At 52.3% G+C, this 19,827-nt stretch overlaps 2 protein-coding genes across 2 annotated transcripts in view; both read right to left on the reverse strand.

The window, feature by feature from the left end:
* Positions 1 to 422: 422 nt before the first annotated feature.
* GRWD1 (glutamate rich WD repeat containing 1) lies at positions 423 to 6,591 on the reverse strand. Its single transcript, XM_059999224.1, has 7 exons — positions 6,395 to 6,591; positions 6,072 to 6,189; positions 5,757 to 5,919; positions 3,206 to 3,419; positions 2,933 to 3,075; positions 2,581 to 2,778; positions 423 to 1,443 (listed from the first exon to the last, which is right to left on the reverse strand). The coding sequence occupies exons 1-7, from the start codon at positions 6,579 to 6,581 to the stop codon at positions 1,126 to 1,128; spliced, it is 1,341 nt and encodes a 446-aa protein (XP_059855207.1). The 5' UTR covers positions 6,582 to 6,591; the 3' UTR covers positions 423 to 1,125.
* Positions 6,592 to 7,724: 1,133 nt separating this feature from the next.
* GRIN2D (glutamate ionotropic receptor NMDA type subunit 2D) overlaps positions 7,725 to 19,827 on the reverse strand; it is a 28,979-nt gene continuing 16,876 nt past the window's right edge. Inside the window, exons 10-12 of the mRNA XM_060000512.1 lie at positions 10,595 to 10,782; positions 10,198 to 10,430; positions 7,725 to 10,028 (exon numbers count right to left, since the gene is read on the reverse strand). Of these exons, the coding sequence (XP_059856495.1) occupies positions 8,697 to 10,028; positions 10,198 to 10,430; positions 10,595 to 10,782 (1,753 nt within the window). The 3' untranslated portion in view covers positions 7,725 to 8,696. The remainder of the gene's footprint in view (positions 10,029 to 10,197; positions 10,431 to 10,594; positions 10,783 to 19,827) is intronic.

Consider the following 19,827-nt stretch of genomic DNA (forward strand, 5'->3'; position numbering starts at 1 on the left):
CAGGCAGGGCGGCTGGGCCTCGGCCCAAGCAGGCTGGAGAGGAGGCGGTGGCAGAGGAAAGACACAGCGGGAGGGGGCATGGAGACAGAGCTTGGGGGCCAGGAGATGCGGGAAGATGGGGACACAGATGAGGGAACAAAGAGATGGTGAGAAAGCGATCATGAGGGCAGTGGTGGAAAGACAAGAGACACGGGGGGCGTTCCGCCTGAGGTGAAGCCTTAAAAAGTTGGGAGGCACACCTGAGATCCCCCCCCAGAGACCTAGAGTGAGTTCCAGACGGAATAAGACATCGGGAAGGCAGGACCTTATAGCACCCAATGGGCTGGGGGTCGGACCCAGTGGCCTAGGGACAGCCGGGGGCCAGGTCCTCCCTCCTCCTCATGAGGCAGCGGGCAGAAGGACGAGTCTCACACACTCCAGGCCTCATTCTGGTCCTTTATTGCCCCTCAGGAGCCCCCATCTCTTCCCCACTGCACGGTGCCTGCCTTTGGGAGGAGGGGAGAAGGCCCCACGCGGCCTCTCCCTGGGAAGTCGTGGCCAAACCCAGTTGGCAGGAAGACAAGGGCCAACTTCTGCTGGAGGAACCCACTCCTTGAATTCGGTCCATCCACCGTAAAGCAGCTGAGTTCCCTGGGGGAGGCCAGTGGCAGAGAGGTCAAAGGGTCACGCCAAGTGCTGCAGCTGACTAAGTGTCCACAGCAGCACAGGCCACGCCAGGCCCGTCAGGGAAAAAGCCAACGGATTCTTCTGACAGGTCGGCGGGGGAGGGGGTCACTGGGCTAAACCAAGGTTTGGGGCAAGAGGGGTCACCAGAGTCAAACCCACTGGTCTTATAGGGCCATGGGTCAAACCCAGTCCTTTGGTTGGAGGAATCGTGGGAGCAAACCAAGCCCTAGTTTTAGAGCCATGGATCAAACCATATCCTTTGGCAAGGGGGGCACCGGACCAAACCGAGTCCTTTCAAAAAACAGTAAGTCAGACAGAATCCATCACGGCAGCCGATGGGCCAAACTAAGTCCTGCTGGAGAAGCGCTGGCCAACGGATCTGAACGAGTCCCTTCCAGGAGAATTAACTTCACCTTCAGTCCCCAAGTGGAGGGCCAGATAGATGCGGCCTGGCTGGCCTCAGACGCTGATGGTGCGGAAGACGGTGAAGCCTGACAGGGCGGTGCTGACCAGGAGCCCAGGGCACTGCGGGTGCCAGTGCAGCTCCTTCAGAGCCGTCTCGCCCTGGTGCACGAACAACAGCTGCTGGGGAAGGTCTGCCAGCGCAGGGTCAGTCTCCGTGTCGCCGGCCTCGGGGTCCCGCTCCACCGCCAGGTCCCACTGTGTGATCTGGTCGTCTGCACCCGAGGCCGCGAAGACCCCACTGTCCTGGGGGTGCCACTCGACTGAGGTCACGGGGGCCACATGCTGCTTGAAGGTGGCCACCGGGGAGCCAGACTATGGGAAGATGGGAGTCAGGGCCTCTGAGTCCCTCAGCCTGATGCCTGGGGTGACCCAGGCACAGACTCCCACCCCTCTCCAGCCTTAGGGTTCAACCAGGGCTCCACCCCTTGTGCCCCCCACAAACGCAGGTTCTCCGAAAGGGACAGAGCGCAAAGTACAGCTGGTAATAAAGCTGTGATGTCCCAGGGGCTGCTGGGAGTTTGGTTTCACCTGCAAAGAAGCCCCTCCCAGCTCCAGGCCACAAAACCCCAACCCTTGCTCCTCCCTGGGCCTGCCTCAGTTTCCTTCCCTATAAAAGGAAGGCGTGGTTCTGCAAGTGCTCTCTGCCCGCTGGTTCTAGAAGGCCTTAAAGGGGGCAGCGGCATGACTCCCAGGCTCCAGAGGGAGCTGAGGTAAAGAACGACACTTTTACTAAAGCAGAGGTGCTGGTGGGGATTGGTGTCTCTCTCATTTGGAGAAGTGGTTCCAATGTTCCAGTGGCCAATCCACTTTGGCCCTGTGACCTGGCCATGCACCTGCCTGGGGGGCTGGAATCCATTTCTAGAAACTTCCCCAGGGCTGATTCTGTAGAACTCATTACACTGGGGGGAGTAAAAAGACAATCCCGGGAAGGCCCAGAGGTGTATGAAGTCACGGCTTTGTCCGGAGGGAGGCCAGGAGCTGCAACTTCTCCTGCCTGGAGACCCTCTCAGCTCTGCAGACTCAAAGCTTAGCTGGGTGGTCACATCCTACCTGCTCCTGTCCTTTCTGGACCTCAGTTCCCCCTCCCAAAATGAGTGAGCTGGGCTCTGCTCTCAGCTATAAAATCACGGAAAGAAAAATGACCGTCTTCTGAAGCCCTTGAGTCCCTGGGCAGCACGGCCGGCGCATGGCTCCCTGCGGGCAGATGAGAACCGTAGTCTCCGCCACCCAGCCCCTTCCCTCGTGTCAGATCTCCAGATGGTAGAGGGAGCGACTCCACAGCAGCCCCAAGCCTTCCTCTCGCTGAGCCTGTTTCCTCATCTGGACCCCAATTCAGAGAGCCTTCCCAGCTCTCGTGTATAAACCATCTCAGGAGGGAAAACCCACAAATCCTAGTGGCCTCCGGTAGCAGGGGCTTCTCCCGCCCCAGGTGTCCAGCTGGGACAGTACCTTGAACTGCCGCAGGTCCCAGACCTTGAGGGCTCCGTCATCCCCGCCGCTGAGCAGGAAGGGCTCCCGGCGGCTCCAGCTGATGACGTTGACATCCCCATCGTGGGCGGTGTCGGTGGTGAGCATGCAGGCCTTGCTGGGGGCTGCCCGGATGTCCCAGATGCGGACGGAGGCATCGGCTGAGCAAGAGGCAAATACCTGGACCAGGCAGAGTCGGAGGCAAGCTGGTGCACCCCCGCCCCACTCTGGAGACCGGGGTCCAGTGGTGGGCTACCCTCTCTTTTAGTGACCCCCTCATTAGGACCTGCCCCCCTCCCCACGACAGGAGTCCAGACCCCCGGCCCTCCCTCACCGTGTCCTCGGTTGGAGACCACTGCAGGTCCTCCACGGAGCGTGTGTGGCCCACGAATGGCCGCTGGTCCACATGCCAAGAACCGCCGTCCGTAGGCGTCCAGAGGTGGATGTTCTTCTGACAGTCACCGGTCAGCAGGCGCCCTGCGAAGGGGAGTCAGGACACGACCCTGTCCCGCCTGGCCACAGCTCACTCCCACCTTAGCACCCACCCCTGCTGTAGACCCTGCTCCTACCCAGCCCTCAGGGCTAACTGCACACCCCAGGGACTCACCAGGCACACGAGGGGACCAGTCGAGTGCAAAGCCCTCACCCATGTGGCCAGAGAAGGCGAAGATGGGCTTCACGCGGGCCTGCTCGTCCCGGAGGAAGGTCGCTAGGGCCTGGTGGTCATCCACCACCTGCAGAAGCCGCCGCAGTGCAAACACCTCCACCTGGCCCTTCTCTGACCACACCCCAGCCACTGGCTCCTCACCCAGCCACGACACCTGGAGGGGAGGGAGAAGGGGAGCAGAGGTGAGAGGGACAGGAGGCTCCAGGTGGCAAGCACAGCCCCTAACATCCCCCAGAACCAGAACTGCAGCTCCTCAGACCCGCCCTCCACCCAGGGCTGGGACTACAACTCCCAGAAACCTCTGCGGGAATGGAATCAGGGCCTGCAAGAGCAGTTTGGTACCCGGGACAACTCCCCACCCTGCGGTAGAGATGATGGTGCGGGGAGGACAAAACTCCTTCCGGACTCCCAGGAATCGAGGCTGTTATTCCACAAGCCCCCGGAAGTGTGTTCAGGCTCCTGGTCTCTGTAACTGTCTAAATGTAGGCTGCTCACAGGCCTGTCTCCGGATCTCTCTGCCTGTTTACCTTTGCTCACTAGGAGATCCTGTTCAGCCTCAAGGTTTCCAGTAGCCCCTAGCCCTGACCTCTCTCCTCAACTCCAGGCTCACATCGAACTGACTGTTTAGACATCACAAGGCCAAAGCCAAGTTCCTAAACGCCCACTGCCACCTACTCCTCCCTGGAGGTCCCACCTTGGGCCCCAAACGGCAGGACTCATTCCCCACTTGTCTCTCCTTCCTCACACCCACCACCTATGCTGGCTCCACCCAAAATGCCACACTTCCAATCCTTCCTCAGTACCTCTGCTGCTGTCACTCGTGTTACTACCAAAGTCACCCTTCCCTGCATTCCTGTACTGGCCTCCTCACAGGACTGTCCTTCTGCCCTTGCCTCCCTGCAGTCTATTCTCAATACAGCAGTAAGAGGGATCCCTTTAAAACACAAGTCAGATCCCTGCCATCCTTCACTCTAAACCCTCCAACGGTTCCCAGTTTCTCCCCAAGTAAAAGCCAAGTCCTTACACTGGCCTACAAGGCCCTAAACAATGTCTCCTCTGTGCCCACCTGCCAAACCCTGTCACTCTCCCCCTCATCCATTCAGCACTGTTCTCCCCAGCTTCCCTCAAAACTCCTCAGTACGCCCCAGGGCCTTTGCACTTATTTCCTTGCCCGCAAACCTCTTCCCACAGATATCCTTGCCTCACTCCCTCATTTCCTGCGGGTCTCTGTTCAAATGGCACCTTATCAGTGAATGCTTCCTTGACCACACTATTTAAAGAGGCAACCCCACTCCAGAAGACTCTAACTCCCTTACCTTGTTTCATTTTTCTCCACAACACTTAGCATCTTTGGACATACACACATATGCTTAGTTTCTTCTTGTTCCCTTTCCCACTGGTATGTAAGTTTCAAGGAGCCAGAGACCTTTTGCAACCCGTTAACTCCCCACGGTCTAAAACAGTACCCGAGACACGGTAATACTTTAATGGAAATGCTTCTCAAGAACTATGCGCCAAGCACTGCTCCAAGTACTATACACACAGCATCTCATTTAATTCTCACATCAACCTGATTAGAAGGGGTTGTAACTCTGAAGCACAAAAGTAACCCCCAAGCCCACAAGAGTCCCTGAGCAATAACAGAAAACATATATCTCAAGTTATAGCCAAGTGCTGTTTCTAGACACCTGAATAACTTTCAGTTATTGAAATAACGCTTTGTGTCATTTCAGTTTATCCTCACACCGGCCCCATCACGTAAGCTTTGTGACTCTCACCGTTTTACAGAAGAGAAAAGAACATTAAAAAATACCCCTCTATTAAGAATCTGCCTTCCAATGCAGGGGACACAGGTTCGATCCCTGGTCGGGGAACTAAGATCCCCGTGCCGCGGGGCAACTAAGCCCCCGCGCTTGCTCTTCAGAGCCCACGCGCCTCAACTGGAGAGCCTGCCTGCTGCAACTACTGAGCCCGCGTGCTCTACAGCCCACGCCACAACTAGAGAGAGGCCCTCGCGCCACAATGAAGGATCCCGTGTGCCGCAACTAAGACCCAACACAGCCAAATAAATAAGTAAATAAATAATAAATTTAGTACAAATGATGTTTGCTGAAAAAAAACACCTTATAGCATCCAGCACATAATGACAATTACTATAATATATAAAACTATGTGCCAGGGCTTCCCTGGTGGTGCAGTGGTCGAGAGTCTGCCTGCCGATGCAGGGGACACGGGTTCGTGCCCCGTTCCGGGTGGATCCCACATGCCGTGGAGTGGCTGGGCCCGTGAGCCATGGCCGCTAAGCCTGTGCATCCGGAGCCTGTGCTCCGCAACGGGAGAGGCCACAACAGTGAGAGGCCCGCGTACCGCAAAAACACAAAAACAAAAACAAAAAAACTATGTGCCAGGTGCTTTTCTAAGAGCTGAAGGGCGTGGGTGCGCGGGGGTGTGCTCCAGAAAACGCAGGGCAGGCTGCTGGTGCTGTATTTACCCGAACTCTGTTGATGCCGCCATAATGGGGCACCATCGCCAGCTCCAACTGAGGCTTCCGCTCTTCTTCATCCTCTTCATCGTCCTCCTCCTCCTCCTCGTCACTGCTCTCGGATGGCGGGGGCTTTGTCCCATGCAGATTGTGCATCCGAAGCATCATCAATCTGGGGGAGGTGTGGCATGAATGCGGCACCGGGTGCCAGGATCCTTAGTAAGAAGGGTGGGAGGAGGCTGGAAACCTTGACTTCTAGGTCCTGAGGAAGAGGGAGCTGGAGGCTCAGGTCCCTGGTCCTGGGAAAGCGTCAGTCTTACTCACCTGTTGCTTTGGGCGCTCTCGGCCTGGGTCCCAGCACACAGATAAAGTGTAAGCGGAAGCTCGGTCCGGTTGTCTCCCAGCTGATCCCGGACTATGTCGAAGCTGAGACAGGGGGCGCCTGGGGATGGAAGGAGAAGTTGGAAAATTAGGATGGGACAGAGGGATCTCAGTCCTCTTGAGTGTGATGTCAACCCTCTTACACCCCAATCTTCTCTTTCAGAGTGCCTCTTAAGTTAAAAGCTCAGAACCAACTGCCCCCTCAGGACCCAGGATTCCAGTCCCCTCCTTCCTCAGGATCCAGGATTCCAGGTGCCCAGGCCTACCAGTCTGTGCTCGGTGGTACAGCACGTAGGCCTCCTCGTCCATGACCAGCTCCTCTCCTTCGCGCAGCGGGGGTCCCCGGCCGGGTAGGTAGACCTGGGCCGGGCCCTTGGACCCTGCGTCGTGGGACTCGGCGTCCATAGGCTCCCCGGTTTCACACGTGCGCCGCCGACCCTTGCGCGCAGCCATCTTTGGAACCTCCCGCCGCCGGCGCGAGGTAAGAGCGTCACTTCCGGGTCTCTCTTCCCTTCTTGTGAGGATCCTCCCTACTGCGCGGTTACCTTGGAAACCTCCTCGTTCACCAATTAGAGAGGGCAATGGGGAGAGGGGTGAAGGAAAGCTAAGGTAACTGCGTCCTGGCCTGGATAGCGAGGCCTGCAGATCCGGGGAAAGTATACCCTCCCCATGACTTTGGGGCGCTCTGCCGCAGAGCAGCGGCAAGGCCTCCTGGGAGTTGTAGTTCTGCAGGAGGCCTGTTTTCCTCATCAACTAGAGGAGCTCCAAGCCGCGACTCTCTCCTCCACCTTTGACTCCCAGCCCCTTCTTTCCACCTAATTAATTATTCGTGTATGCAAATAAGAGCCCTTACTGGCAAGGAGACTAGGTTTCTGCTTCCTGAGGACCCATAAAGCCGGTTTCTTCTCCTCTCCTTGTTATGAAGGCTTTAATTTACTTCAAAATGGTTAAGTGTAGACAGGATGATATGTGTAAATCAGCTGGTTGAATCTACCCTCTAGGGGCAGGCAGTTGCCTCCCCAGGCGTTCACCTTGCAGCTCTGGTCAGCAAGCACTTAATCAGAAAGTCCACCCTCTGGAGGTAGCTATTACAAGTGCTTCCGCTCTTTTTATTGCCCATCAGCACCAGAGGTTTGGCTAATTGGCATAATGACATGTTAGAAATAGGTTCTCATTGGTGAGATTAACGGAATTCAAGATATGTGGATTGGCTGGGGTATAATAGACACGCTCCTCACTTGCATGAACAGGATATTGAGAACCTAGCAAGCCTCATTACCTGTTGCCATAGGAATGGGACCCTAGACTTGATCCTAAAAAAGTTTTGATCCCAGATCTTTCTTCAGTTCTCTGTCCCACTTCTCCTTCCACCCCAACCCCTTCTCAGCCCTTCTCTTCTTAGGGTCTTTTCTCACTGCCTCTTTGAGTCTTTACCTCCCACACCCCTCCAGGGTCTCTGTTCTTGCCGGAATTCTCTTTCTGCACCCTCTTCCTCTGTGGGACTCTTCTGTTTTTATTTCCTCCAGAGAAGCTTGAGGGGGACTAAGAGACAGACACGGAGCTCACATTGGGCTTGAGGAGGCATAAAAACATGGTTTATTCCAAACACTGCAATATGGGACAGGAGAGTGGGAAGGGAGGTTGGTGATAAGTGTGGACTCCCAGACCCCTCTCTTCCACAACCCAGCTCCAGACCCGGCTGGAGATCTGGGAAGAGGAGGCTTTTGAGGGTCTGCTGGGTCTTCACTGAAAGGTCACAAATAAGGGTTGGCTTTGGAGAGCATGTGATTAGTGGCACCTGGGGCTGGTAGTGAGGTGCGACAGGGTGGGAAGTTTTGGCCTGATGGAGGTTGGGATCAACGCTGGGGCAGTGGAGGCGGGGCTTCCGTTGGGGGCGTGTGCTAGGTCGAAAGAGGGGAAAGCTACCGCGGGTGGAAAAGGAGGAGGGGGAAACGGTTTGACGTCGAGGGACAGAGTCTGGTCGGGGAACGGTCTGGGGCTCGGGTCACAGTTTGGGGTCAGGGGTCACAGTCTGGGGTCGGATGACCATTTTTAGGGGTCGGAAGTCACAGTCTGGGGTCAGGGGTTTCTGTGTGGCGGGGACCAAGGTCTGGGGTCACAGTTTGGCGAACGCGTCTCACAGTTTTGAGTCCCGATGGATGAAAGGTTAAAAACGGGCTTCCCCGGAGGCGTGGCTGGGGCCGGGGAGCTGCACAGTGATGTGGGGGCCACGGCCCCAGGCGTGGGGGAGTGACGCGGGCGTGGCGTGACCCCACCACCTCCTGCCCCATCTGGTGACGTTAAAAAGCCCTTGTCGGGTTTAAAAAAAAGTCCAGTGGCCTCCAAGACCCCTATCCCCTTGTTCCCAGGCTGGGTGAGATTTGAGGGACCAAATCCCCCCCGGCTCGAGGTGCCCCCATAGCGAGGGGCGCAGGACGCTGCTCCAGGCGGGGTCCGGCCAGTTCCATTTCCTTCCTTCCCAACCCGTGCGGGTCCTGTCCACCCCGCGTGCTCCCTCGGGCTGTGGCCTGCGCTGACCGAGGGGGCGGCGGGGCCCCCCAGGCCGCGTCATACCTCGGACTCGAGGCTGGAAAAGTGCGCCGAGCCCCGGCGGGTACTCAGGTCCCCGCCCCGGTGTCTCCGGTGGGGCGCGGCGGGCAGCGGCGGCCCCCAGTGCGCGGCGTGCGGGCACCTGCGCGCGTGGCGGGAGGGCCCGGTGAGCCTGCGCGCGGGGGCGGCGCGGGGACACGAGCTGAGGTCCTCGAGCGATCGCGACGTGGGCGCGGGCGGCGGGAGGTCCCAGCCCCCTGCGGCGCGCCGGTGCCGGTGGTGGTGCGGCGTGGCAGCTGCGGGCGCGCGGTGCGAGGCCCGCGGGCGGTGAGGATGCGACCGCGGGCACCCACAGCGGGCCCGGCGCCGGGGCGGGGGCCCCGCGGCCCAGGGCGGGGGCGGCGGCGCCCACCAGCCGCCGTCCAGGCCGTCGTGTGAGCAGCTGAGATGGCGCGGCGGCGGCAGCAGCTCCAGGCTAGCGCAGTGGCGACAGTGCCAGGCGGCGGGGCCGCTGCGCGGGGGCAGGTAGTCCCAGCTGCCGGCGCGCCAGCCCCCGAGCTTGTCGACCGACCAGTAGCGGCCAGGCGGCGGCCCGAGGCGCTCGGCGTACGGGTAGGGGAAGTCGGCGAACCACCAGGGCTCCAGGCCGCCCAGCGACGCGCCGCCCAGGCTCTCCGAGTCCTCCGAGTCCGACGGCGACGGCTCTAGGTCAAGGTAAGGACAGGGGGGCGGCGCGGCGCGGCACGGGGGTGGCGCGGCCTGGGCTCCGCCGCCCGCTCCCCCCGCACCGCCCGCGCCCCCCGCGCCGGGGCCCAACAGGGGCTGGCTCTCGGGGTCCGAGCGCGGCCAGCGCGTGGGCGCCGGCGGGCTCTCGTCCTCGAAGGCCAGGCGGCAGAGCGGCGGCCCGACGGCTGTGGCCGCGGCGGCCGGGGGCGCGGGCGGCGACGGGAAGCCAGGGAAGGCGCCGGCGGGGGTCTCGGCCGGCTCTTTGTCGCGCACGATGGCGAAGTAGGAGGGCGGCGGCTTCTGCGGGGGCTGCGTAGCCGGCGGAGATAGCGGACGCCCAGTTGCGCCCCGGGGCGCGGCGCGCGCCTCGCCGACGCCCAGGCCCTGCGGCTCGATGGGGCCGTAGTAGCGGTGGAAGCCGTCGGCCAAGCTCGCGCCCCCCGGCGGCCCTGCACCTTTGGCGCGGCGCCAGCGGTCCACAGTGGCGCGCTCGCGGGGTATGAAGGGCGCGGGACCGGGAGCGGGCCTCGCCGCCGGGTACACCGGGCTGGGCAGCGGCTGCGGCGGCGGCGGGGGCTTGGCGGGCGGCGGGGCAGCCTCCGCGCTGCAGCAGCTGTACATGCCCTGCGGGGGTCGCGGCATAATCCCGGTCAGCGCGGGATGCTGCGGACCGCCTACCTTCCCTCCGTCCCTCCCTCCTCTCCAGCACCTCGATTCAGCTCCCTTCCATTTCTAGGCATCCCAGCCTGTTTCCTCCCATCTCTTTCCCTCCGCCTCCCTCTCTCCTCCATACCCTGGAGAAGGCCAGCAGGAAATCCATGCGATGGGTGGGCCCCAGGCAATGCCGCAGGCGCCAGTACACCAGGTGCTCCCAGGCGAAGACCAGCAGGGAGAGGCCCATGGCCACCAGGAGCATGTAGAAGACGCCCGCCATGTTGTCGATGTCCAGCTTGCTGCTCATCACCTCGATTTTGTCATTGTGGCAGATCCCAGAGAGCCACAGCCGCTCCAGCATCTCGATCTCATCTGGGGACAGGAAGGTGGGAGGTCACCTTCCGTGGGCACCCTCTGAGGACCCTCCTCCCTGATACAGGAGTCTAGGTCCTCATTCCCTCCTTCCCCAGTACCCAGGGGTCTTTGCCTCCCCTCCCTTCCCCATCCCCTGTAGGCATCTCTGCGTGCAGCCGCACCATCCCCCAGGAACTGCAGCAGTGCCAGGTCGATGGGCCGCTTCCAGCGGGAACCCTTGTGCAGGGCGATGCCGTAGCCTGTGGTGGCAAAGACCTTGCCCGAGCCGATGGTGACGAGCTTGCAGCCCTCATCTTTGCGGGCCATGTAGTTGAGCACAGCCGCGTCGTAGATGAAGGCATCCAGCTTCCTGCCGGCAGGGGCATGAAGGGCAGGGTCAGTTCCGCGCAGATGCCCGAATGGGCAACCCAGAATCCCTCTACCTCCTAACCTCCAACTGCTCCAGATTCTAACTAGTGGTGAACTGCACCTTTTTGTGCCTCTGTTTACACATCTGTCAAATGGGGACAGCGGCAATACCTCCCTTCCAGCGCTGTTGCACGGATAGCCCCCGGAGCAAAGGAAGTGCCAGAGAAGGTTAGCTGTGACTGTTAGTGAAATAACTACTGGTTCAGTCCTTACTGGAATCTTCCAGAGAAGGTCCCATATACTCCTCCATTTTAAAGAGGAGGACTGAAGCTCAGAAAGGAGAATCATACAAATAATCATAGTGTTAATGATGACTTCTGTTGTTCCAGGCACTGTTCTATCTACTGTAATAACTCCATTCTCTCAACACTCCGATGAGGTAGAAACTATTATCTCCATTATTCAGACTGGGGAAGCGCAGGCTTAGACATGCATCTTAATTTGCTTGGGTTCTCTCTCTAGGCCCTAATTTCTACAGTTTGGTGGGAAGATAAGCACGGATACAGAATTAGTAGTTCTCACTGGTGCATACATTGTGGCATTCGCCACATGTCACTTCCTTCCCAACTGTTGCCACTTTACAGTTATCTCTGTGAGGACTTGATTAATCTCAGCCTCTCCTACCAGAATGCAAGCCCCTCTAGGGCACGATCCAACACTGTCACGTTCTAGGCTGTGACCCAGCAGTTCCTGACACATACAAGGTGGTCGTAAATATTTGTGGAGTAAATGAATGAATGGATAAAGGAATCCACACTTCTGTGGATTCCACACTGTGTAACTCTCCTATGACATAAGATAAGTACTCATGATCTGACCTGTGAAGATGTCCAGGGCGTATTAATGAAAAAAAAAAAAAACCCACTAGTCCTGGAATCCTAGATAGAATATAGCTCCATAGTTATTTTGTGGGGTGAAGTTTTGGTCATCTTAATTGTAGACACCAGACTAGTTCTTAGAGGGAGGTATCTGTCCTTTCTAGTCCAACATTGTCCAAAAGAACATTCTGGGGTGATGGAAATGTTGCATCAGCGCAGCCCAACATGGCAGCCACCAGCCACCCATGGCTCTGGAGCACATGAAATGTGATCAGTACGACAAAAGGATGTAACTTTAAATTGTATTTAATTTTAATTAATTAAATTATTATTGTTATTTTTGCCACACCAAGGCATGTGGGATCTTAGTTCTCTGACCAGAAATTGAACCCGTGCCCCCTGCATTGGAAGCACGGAGTCTCAACCACTGGACCTCCAGGGAAGTCCCTAATTTAAATTTAAATAGTCTTGGACAGCTCAGGTCTGGGGAAAACAGGAGACATCAAGGCATGTGGCTGGATGCTTGGTGAGGAGAAGGCGAAGGGTCTTCCTGATGTGAATACATCACCTGGAGTCTTGAGTTGTTTGTCTATCTGTTGATGTAAATACCTCTGTGTCCCCAAACCTTCAGTGAAGCCCCGTCCACACACTCACATAAGTGCATATAAATGCCTTGTGTGCATGGTTGGTTGCATAGAAATTAAGGAAAAGGACAGACTTAGTCCTTGCACCCCAAAGGGGGAGACAGAGAGAGGATTCCCCAGAATCCAGCTGAAGCAACAACTTGGGGTGGGGCAAGGAATTCAAAGCTCTGGAACGTGGGGAGGGCATTCGCCACCCCGTAGTTGGAGAATGGGGTTTGAATTCATCTTATACAGATCCTAACAGGCAGGGAGAGCCCAGCTGACATCTGGAAACAGACACAGTACATAGGTGAGAAAAATACTGCACTACCTGCGGGCACTGCTGCCTTGTAGGCAAACTGTAATTGCTCTCGAGGTGTCTCTTTGTTTAGGAAAATGCCCTTGGATGGAAGGAGGGTCTTCAGGGGTCCTGGGAGGGGGACATGTACAAGGGAGAGGTGTGGGAGGAAAGAATGGAGAAGTATTTTAGAGTCAACAATCAAGACTTCCAATGGTGGGAAGGTGAGCAGGGCTTTCAGGAAGAGGGGAGCTGAGAATCTGCTTTGAATTTAATCGTTTGCTCAGTTATTCTGAGATATAATGCCTGCCTCTTTCCCCACCTCCTTACGCCCTACCCACCCACCCCCACCCCGCATTGATCCTAAACCTCTAGTACAACTCAGCCATGTCCGCCAGCCTTTTTCTGGGAAAAATAAAAATTCCCACCCTGTTGCCAGAGGGATCTTGACATTTGAGTCAGCTCCCGTCCCTCCTTGACTCGCGTCCGTCCTCAGTTCACTGCGCTTCGCCGTCTCCCCACTTCACTCCCCACCAGGCTCTTTGTCAGCAAACACCCCCACACCCCTCCTTACCCCTCTGCCTTGTCTCCCATGCACGCCTCCCTCACTAAGTCTGCTCCAGCCACCCTGGGCTTTGTGCAGTTCCTGGATTGCTCCAGTCTGCTCCTGCCTCAGGGCCTTTGCACTGGCCATTCTCTCTGCTGGAATAATATCCTTCTCCCAGATAGCTGCCTGGCTGGCCCCCTCACCTCCTTCAAGTGTTTGCTCCAAAGGCACCTTCCCTGGTACACTGTTTAATACTGCAACCTGTAGCCTCCTTCCTGGGTCTCCCAAACTCTCTCACCCTGCCGTATTTTTGTCCATAGCACTTACCTCCTTGTAACTATAAAATGTCTTTAGTTATTAGCTTTATCATTCATCTCCCCACCGCCCCCCCTCCCCCGCACTGGAATTTAAGTTCCGTGAAGGAGCAGACGTTGTTTGCCGGGCTCACTGCTGTATCCACAGGGTCTAGAACAGCACCTGGCATACAACACGTGCTTAATAAAGAGGGGTTGAATGAATGAATTCAGGCTGGTTTGAGACCAGCATTCTGTGTGCCAATCACCGGTGCTGAGAGGTAAGATTTCATTAATAGGGAAAAATGCCAAGAGGCTTTCCTCCACGGAAAATGCGAGAGAACAGTGTGTACTTTCAGTGAGGGATGTATAAAGATGTGTGTGTATATATGGTTGAATTGATCTGAAAAATAGTGCTTCCTTTAGGGAAAGGGGACTTGATGTTTCCTTTTCGGCCCTCGTAAGTGAGTGAGAAATTGAACCTCTCTCATGGAATGGGCTTCCAGAACTGGCTGGGAGAAGCTGTGTTTCTTTATTTCTTTTTAAGAGATGCATTTCCTTTCTCTTCCTGTGAGGTTGCTTGCCCTCAGCGGTAGGGTAAGCCCACATTTGGAATGTGAGCTAGCCAAAGCCATGAGGCTGCCAATCCCTTGTACCTCTCTGTAAGGATGGAATTTTCTAGTGTTGTCCAAGGTGGTAGCCACTAGCCACAGGTGGCTATTTGAATTCCAATTTTAATTAAAATTTAAAATTCAATTCTGTAGTTACACGAACCTCATGTCCAGTGATCGAGAGCTGTTGGCTACCATATTGGACTGCTCAGATCTCAAATATTTCCATCATCGCAGAAGGGGCTGTAGGAGAGCGCTGCTCTAGACACACATGTGTCTGTCTTCTAGACTAGAATGGAAGCGCTAGGAGAACAGAGACTTTGATTTGTTCACTGCTATACCCTCAGTGCCTAGCCCAGTGTCTGATGCAAGAAGACCTTCATAAACATTTATTGGATGCATGAATGAATGAATGAGTGAGTGCCTTTTAACTTGCATATGGTTAGGGGTATCTTGCCAGGGAGATCATGATTCATTATTTGTTTTCTTCTTTGGTCCTCTCTATTTTAAAAACATATATAGTATGTCTACATATACAAATATATACATCTATATGTATGTATGTATATATATATATATATATATATATATATATATATATATATATATGACTAACCCAGGAAAAGAGACCAAAAAAATACTGACATTGGGGATTCCCCAACAAAAATGGTCCAGACAGCTCACCCTACAGTGAAGTTCACAGTCAACAACCCTGCTTATGTGCTCACAGGCCCACCACTTTCGGAATTTTGGATGCCCGCTCCCAAATATGAACCGACTATTAAGGATTACTAGACATCAGATAAAGCCTCTACCAAGAAAGATAGAAACAAGGAAGGGCCCAGGTTCAATCCCTGGTTGGGGAACTAAGATCCTGCAAGCCGTGTGGCATGGCCAAAAAAAAAAAAAGAAAGAAAGAAAGATAGAAACAAAACAAATGGTGGGGGGACTTGGAGGAAACATGCAGACATGCAGAGAGTAGAAGATGTAAAAAAGAAAAACCCAACAACTATCATTAATATCATCAGAGAAACAGGACAAGATACTGCAGCTTTGAACCATGAATAGGATATTATAAAGTAGGAGACTACAGAATAATGCTATAAAATTTACAAAATACCATAAAAATTCAGAGATCAAAAAAGAGTTCTTAGAAATTAAAAATATACTAGCAGAAGTGAAAAAGCTTAATACAAGAGTGGGAGATAATATTAAGACTATCTCCCAGGGAGGGGCTTCCCTGGTGGCGCAGTGGTTGGGAGTCCACCTGCCGACGCAGGGGACACGGGTTCGTGCCCCAGTCTGGGAGGATCCCACATGCCACGGAGCGGCTGGGCCCGTGAGCCATGGCCGCTGAGCCTGTGCATCCGGAGCCTGTGCTCCGCGGCGGGAGAGGCCACAACAGTGAGAGGCCCGCGTACAGCAAAAAAAAAAAAAAAAAAAAGAATATCTCCCAGGGAGTATGGCAGAAAGAGTTAGAAAAATAAGAGAGAGAATAAAAGAAATGGATAGTCCAAGAAGCCCAATATCAAGTTAATAAGAGTTCTAGAAAGTAAAAACAGAAATGGAAGGAAGAGGCGAACTGTAATTGAAAGAATTCAAGAAAATTTCCCAGAATGAATGACCTCAGGATATGACTGAAAGGTCCATTGATGAAAATAGATGAAGACACATTGCTGAGAATTGTCAGCACACTGAGGACAGGGAAAAGAAAAACAGGTCACATACAGGGCTTAGGAATCCAAATGACTGGATTTTTCAACAATAACACTGGAAATTAGAAGACAGTGGAGTGATGCCTTCAAAATTCTGGAGGAAAGTGATCTCCAGCCCAGAATTTTATACCAAGCCAGATGGCCCATCGAGAGTAAAGATGTTTTCATGTATGCGATGTCTCCAAAATGTATCTCCCATGTGCCTTTTGTCAGGAAGCTCAAAAGAACAAGGCAGCAAAACACAGGAAGAGTAAGAAATGGGATACAACAGGATCTGAACCAGGAGGGAGGTGATGGGCTCAAGATGGCAGCTATGTTCCAGACTGGAGCAGGTCAGAAGGCCACGTGAGGAACTTCTTTAATAAGGTGAAATTAATGGAGTACCTGATGCATCTGAACACATGAAGAAGAGATTCATATAGTTAGTGGAGAATTTGGATTTGAATTAGTGAAGCACAAGGAAAACTCAGCCACTAGGCAATTGAAAAAAAAAAAAAAGACAATATCAATGCCAGGAAAAACAAAGAATTGTGTAGAAGAGGAAAGCAATCATGGTTTACTATGTGTGGCATCTATGGGAGCATTTACAGTCAACAAGTAAACAATGAGTATTCATCTAACCAGAATCGCAGTGTGGGAGCTTGGACAACTTAAATAACAGTATGAGTATGTGTCTTCCATAGTGAGAAGTGAATGCAAAATGCCTAAGATTGAAAAATCAAGAGGTAGCCATAGAGACATGGTATTTTGAGACAGGGAGGTAAGTAGCAAAATGAGACAATAAATGAGATGAAAGCAGGTTCATCTGAGGTGGGAGAAATGGAGGGTAAAGAGATGGGGGACCACTGGTGGTTTTCATTTTCTAGAAAAATCTTGTATTTGATTTTTCAAACTATGTGGATGTATAACTCTGATAAAAATTGGATGAAAAATTAGAAAAAAATGTAAAAAGGAATACCAGGGAGAAAAAAAATTCAGCAGAAGCAGGAAATCAGGGCAAGAGGTGACAGTGAGAAACACAGGTATCCTTTGTGAACCTACAAAGCTTCTGGATGAGGGGCACAAGGAGGGTGATTCTGGGTTTCTCGCTGGGCGAGTGAGGTTATGTAGTACAGTGGTTGAGAGGCTAGACTGAGAATTAGACTGCCAGGGTTCAGATCCCAGCTCTGCCCCTCACCAGCTATAGGGTCTTGCTCTGCGTTTGTCTTCTCATCTATAAAACAGGAATAATAATATTCACCTATAAAGAGTTGTGGGTTGAATTGTGTTCCCCAGCATTTATACACTGAAGTCCTATCCCAGTGCCTCTGGATGTGCTCTTAGTCAGAGAAAGGGTCTTTACAGTGGTGATCAAGTTAAAATGAGGTCATTAAAGTGGACCCCGATCCAGTATGAATGGTGTTCTTATAAAAAGGGAGAATTTAGATACAGAGACATGCACAAAGGGAAGATGATGTGAAAAGACACAGGAAGAAGATGGCCATCTATAAAGCCAAGGAGAGGGGCCTGGGACAGATCCTTCCTTCACAGCCCTCAGAGGGAACCAAGGAGGACTTCCAGCCTCCAGAACCGTGAGACAATAAATTTTTGTTATGGTAGCCCTAGCAAACCAATAATGAACTTAAAATGAGAACAGAACTTGATGTATAATAAACACTATGGTAAATTAAAAAGGTATGGGAATGATACCAAGCCTTGGCAAGCATGTGGAACAAATGGAACTTTCCTGCACTGCCGATGAGAGTGTAAACTGGTACAACCACTTTGGAAAATGTCTGGCAGTATCTTTTGAAGCTAAGCAGACACCTCCCTATGACCTAGCAGGTCCACCCGTGGGAATTTACCCGAGAAAAATGAATGTATATGTCCTCCAAACACTTGTACAAGAATCTTCATAGTAGAATATTCACGATGGCCAAACACCGGAAACAACCCAAATGTTCACCAATCAGGTGAGTGGAAGAATTCTGATATATTCCTCTATTGGTATACTCAACGGAATACTGCAGTGAACAAACTTGGTAGTAGCGCTGGATGAAGCAAGCTAGATACAAAAACTATCATATACACTGTTATATATACACTGTTTGATTCTGTTTATGTAATATTCAATGAACCAGGCAAAACTAATTTACAGTGATAATCTATGGTGACTAGAAGGGCAGAGGGGAACTAGAAATTTTCCATACCTTAACCTGGGTATGGTCACATGAATGTATAGCTGATCAATGAACCTCACACTTAAGATCTGTATATGGTGGGATGTAAATTGGTGCAGCCACTATAGAGAACAGTATGGAGTTTCCTTGAAAAGCTAAAAATATGAAAAAAGAGCTACCATATGATCCAGCAGTCCCACTCCTGTGCACATATCCGGAAAAGACAAAAATTCGAATTTGAAAAGACACATGCATTCCAGTGTTCACAACAGCACTATTTACAATAGCCAAGACATGGAAGCAACCTAAATGCTCATCGACAGATGAATGGATAAAGAAGATGTGGTATGTATGTGTGTGTACACACACACACACACACACACACACAATGGAATATTATTCGGCTATAAAAAAGAATGAAATGATGCCATTTGCAGCAACTTGGATGGACCTAGAGATTATCATACTAAGTGAAGTAAGTCAGACAGAGAAAGGTAAATATCATATGATATCACTTATATGTGGAAACTAAAAAAATACAGGGGACTTCCCTGACGGTCCAGTAGTTAAGACTTTGCCTTCCAATGCAGGGGGTGCGGGTTCAATCCCTGGTTGGGAAGCTAAGATCCCACATGCCTTGAGGCCAAAAAACCAAAACATAAAACAGAAGCAATATTGTAACAAATTCAATAAAGACTTTAAAAATGGTTCACATCAAAAAAACTTTTAAAAAAATACAAATGAACTTATTTACAAAATAGAAATAGACTCACAGACATAGAAAATAAACTTATGGTTACCAAAGGGGAAAGCAGGGGAGGGATAAATTAGGAGTTTGGGATTAGCAGATACACACTACTATATATAAAAGAGATCGACAAGGGCCTACTGTATAGCACAGGAATTATATTCATATCTTGTAATAACCTATAATGGAAAAGAATCTGAAAAAATCATATATATATATATATATATATATGAATCACTTTGCCGTACCCCTGAAACTAACACATTATAAATCAACTATACTAGTATATATACATATTTATATACATACGTAATACATAGAGAGACCACATCAAATTTCCTTGGAGGAAATGGTGGCCACTTTAACATGAGACCGACCCCCATGTTACAGGGAAATATGTGGCTTAGCAGAGAGGCTTTTTTTTTTTTTTACAGTTCCTGCATCTATGGCTCCTCTGTGCTCAGAATGTGTGTTGGGGACCCCTTGAAACGGCCTCTGCTGTGTTCCAATAAAACTTTATTCACCGACAAAAAAAGATTAAAAAAAAAATAAATCAATTATACTCCAATAAAAAGAGAAAAAGATCTGTGTATGTTACAGCTCAATTTAAAAAAAAGATGCAATATAAAAAGACACGGGATGAAGCCTCAAGCTATTCTTATGAAGGGCTGGGATTGTGGCTGACATTTGGATGAAAAGAAGAATACAGGTATCCCTCCTTTTAACTCAGGGGTGGGATAGATTTGGATTCATGTTTTTGAGATGGGGCTGGTCTCCCTTGCTGGTCACACTCTCACTGCTCTCCAAAATTCAGGAACCAAGTAGATGTGGGACATGAGGGTCCTACCCTTACCCAGGTCTTGGAATTCTTACTCTCCAAATGTAAGGATGAGATAGACTGGGAATGTGAGGGTTCCCTGCAGAAGTAAAAAAAAAAAAAAAAAAAGAGGAAGGCAATTCCCCTGCCTCCCGAGGAAGGCGTTTGATACTTGTGAAGTAGGGGGGGCGGGGATGAGTCAGCTGGCTGGCTGGGGAGGATACTCTGGGGGTGAGTAAGGAAGTGAAAATTCCCAGGGGGGTGGGGAGGTGGCCAGAGCCCTTTTATGTTTCATGTTCGTAACCTTCACTATGAAACTTTTGGCATTTAGATGATGTAGACCCGGGCCGCCCAATG

Source organism: Delphinus delphis, chromosome 20, assembly GCF_949987515.2.
Source record: "Delphinus delphis chromosome 20, mDelDel1.2, whole genome shotgun sequence".
Lineage (NCBI taxonomy): Eukaryota > Metazoa > Chordata > Mammalia > Artiodactyla > Delphinidae > Delphinus > Delphinus delphis.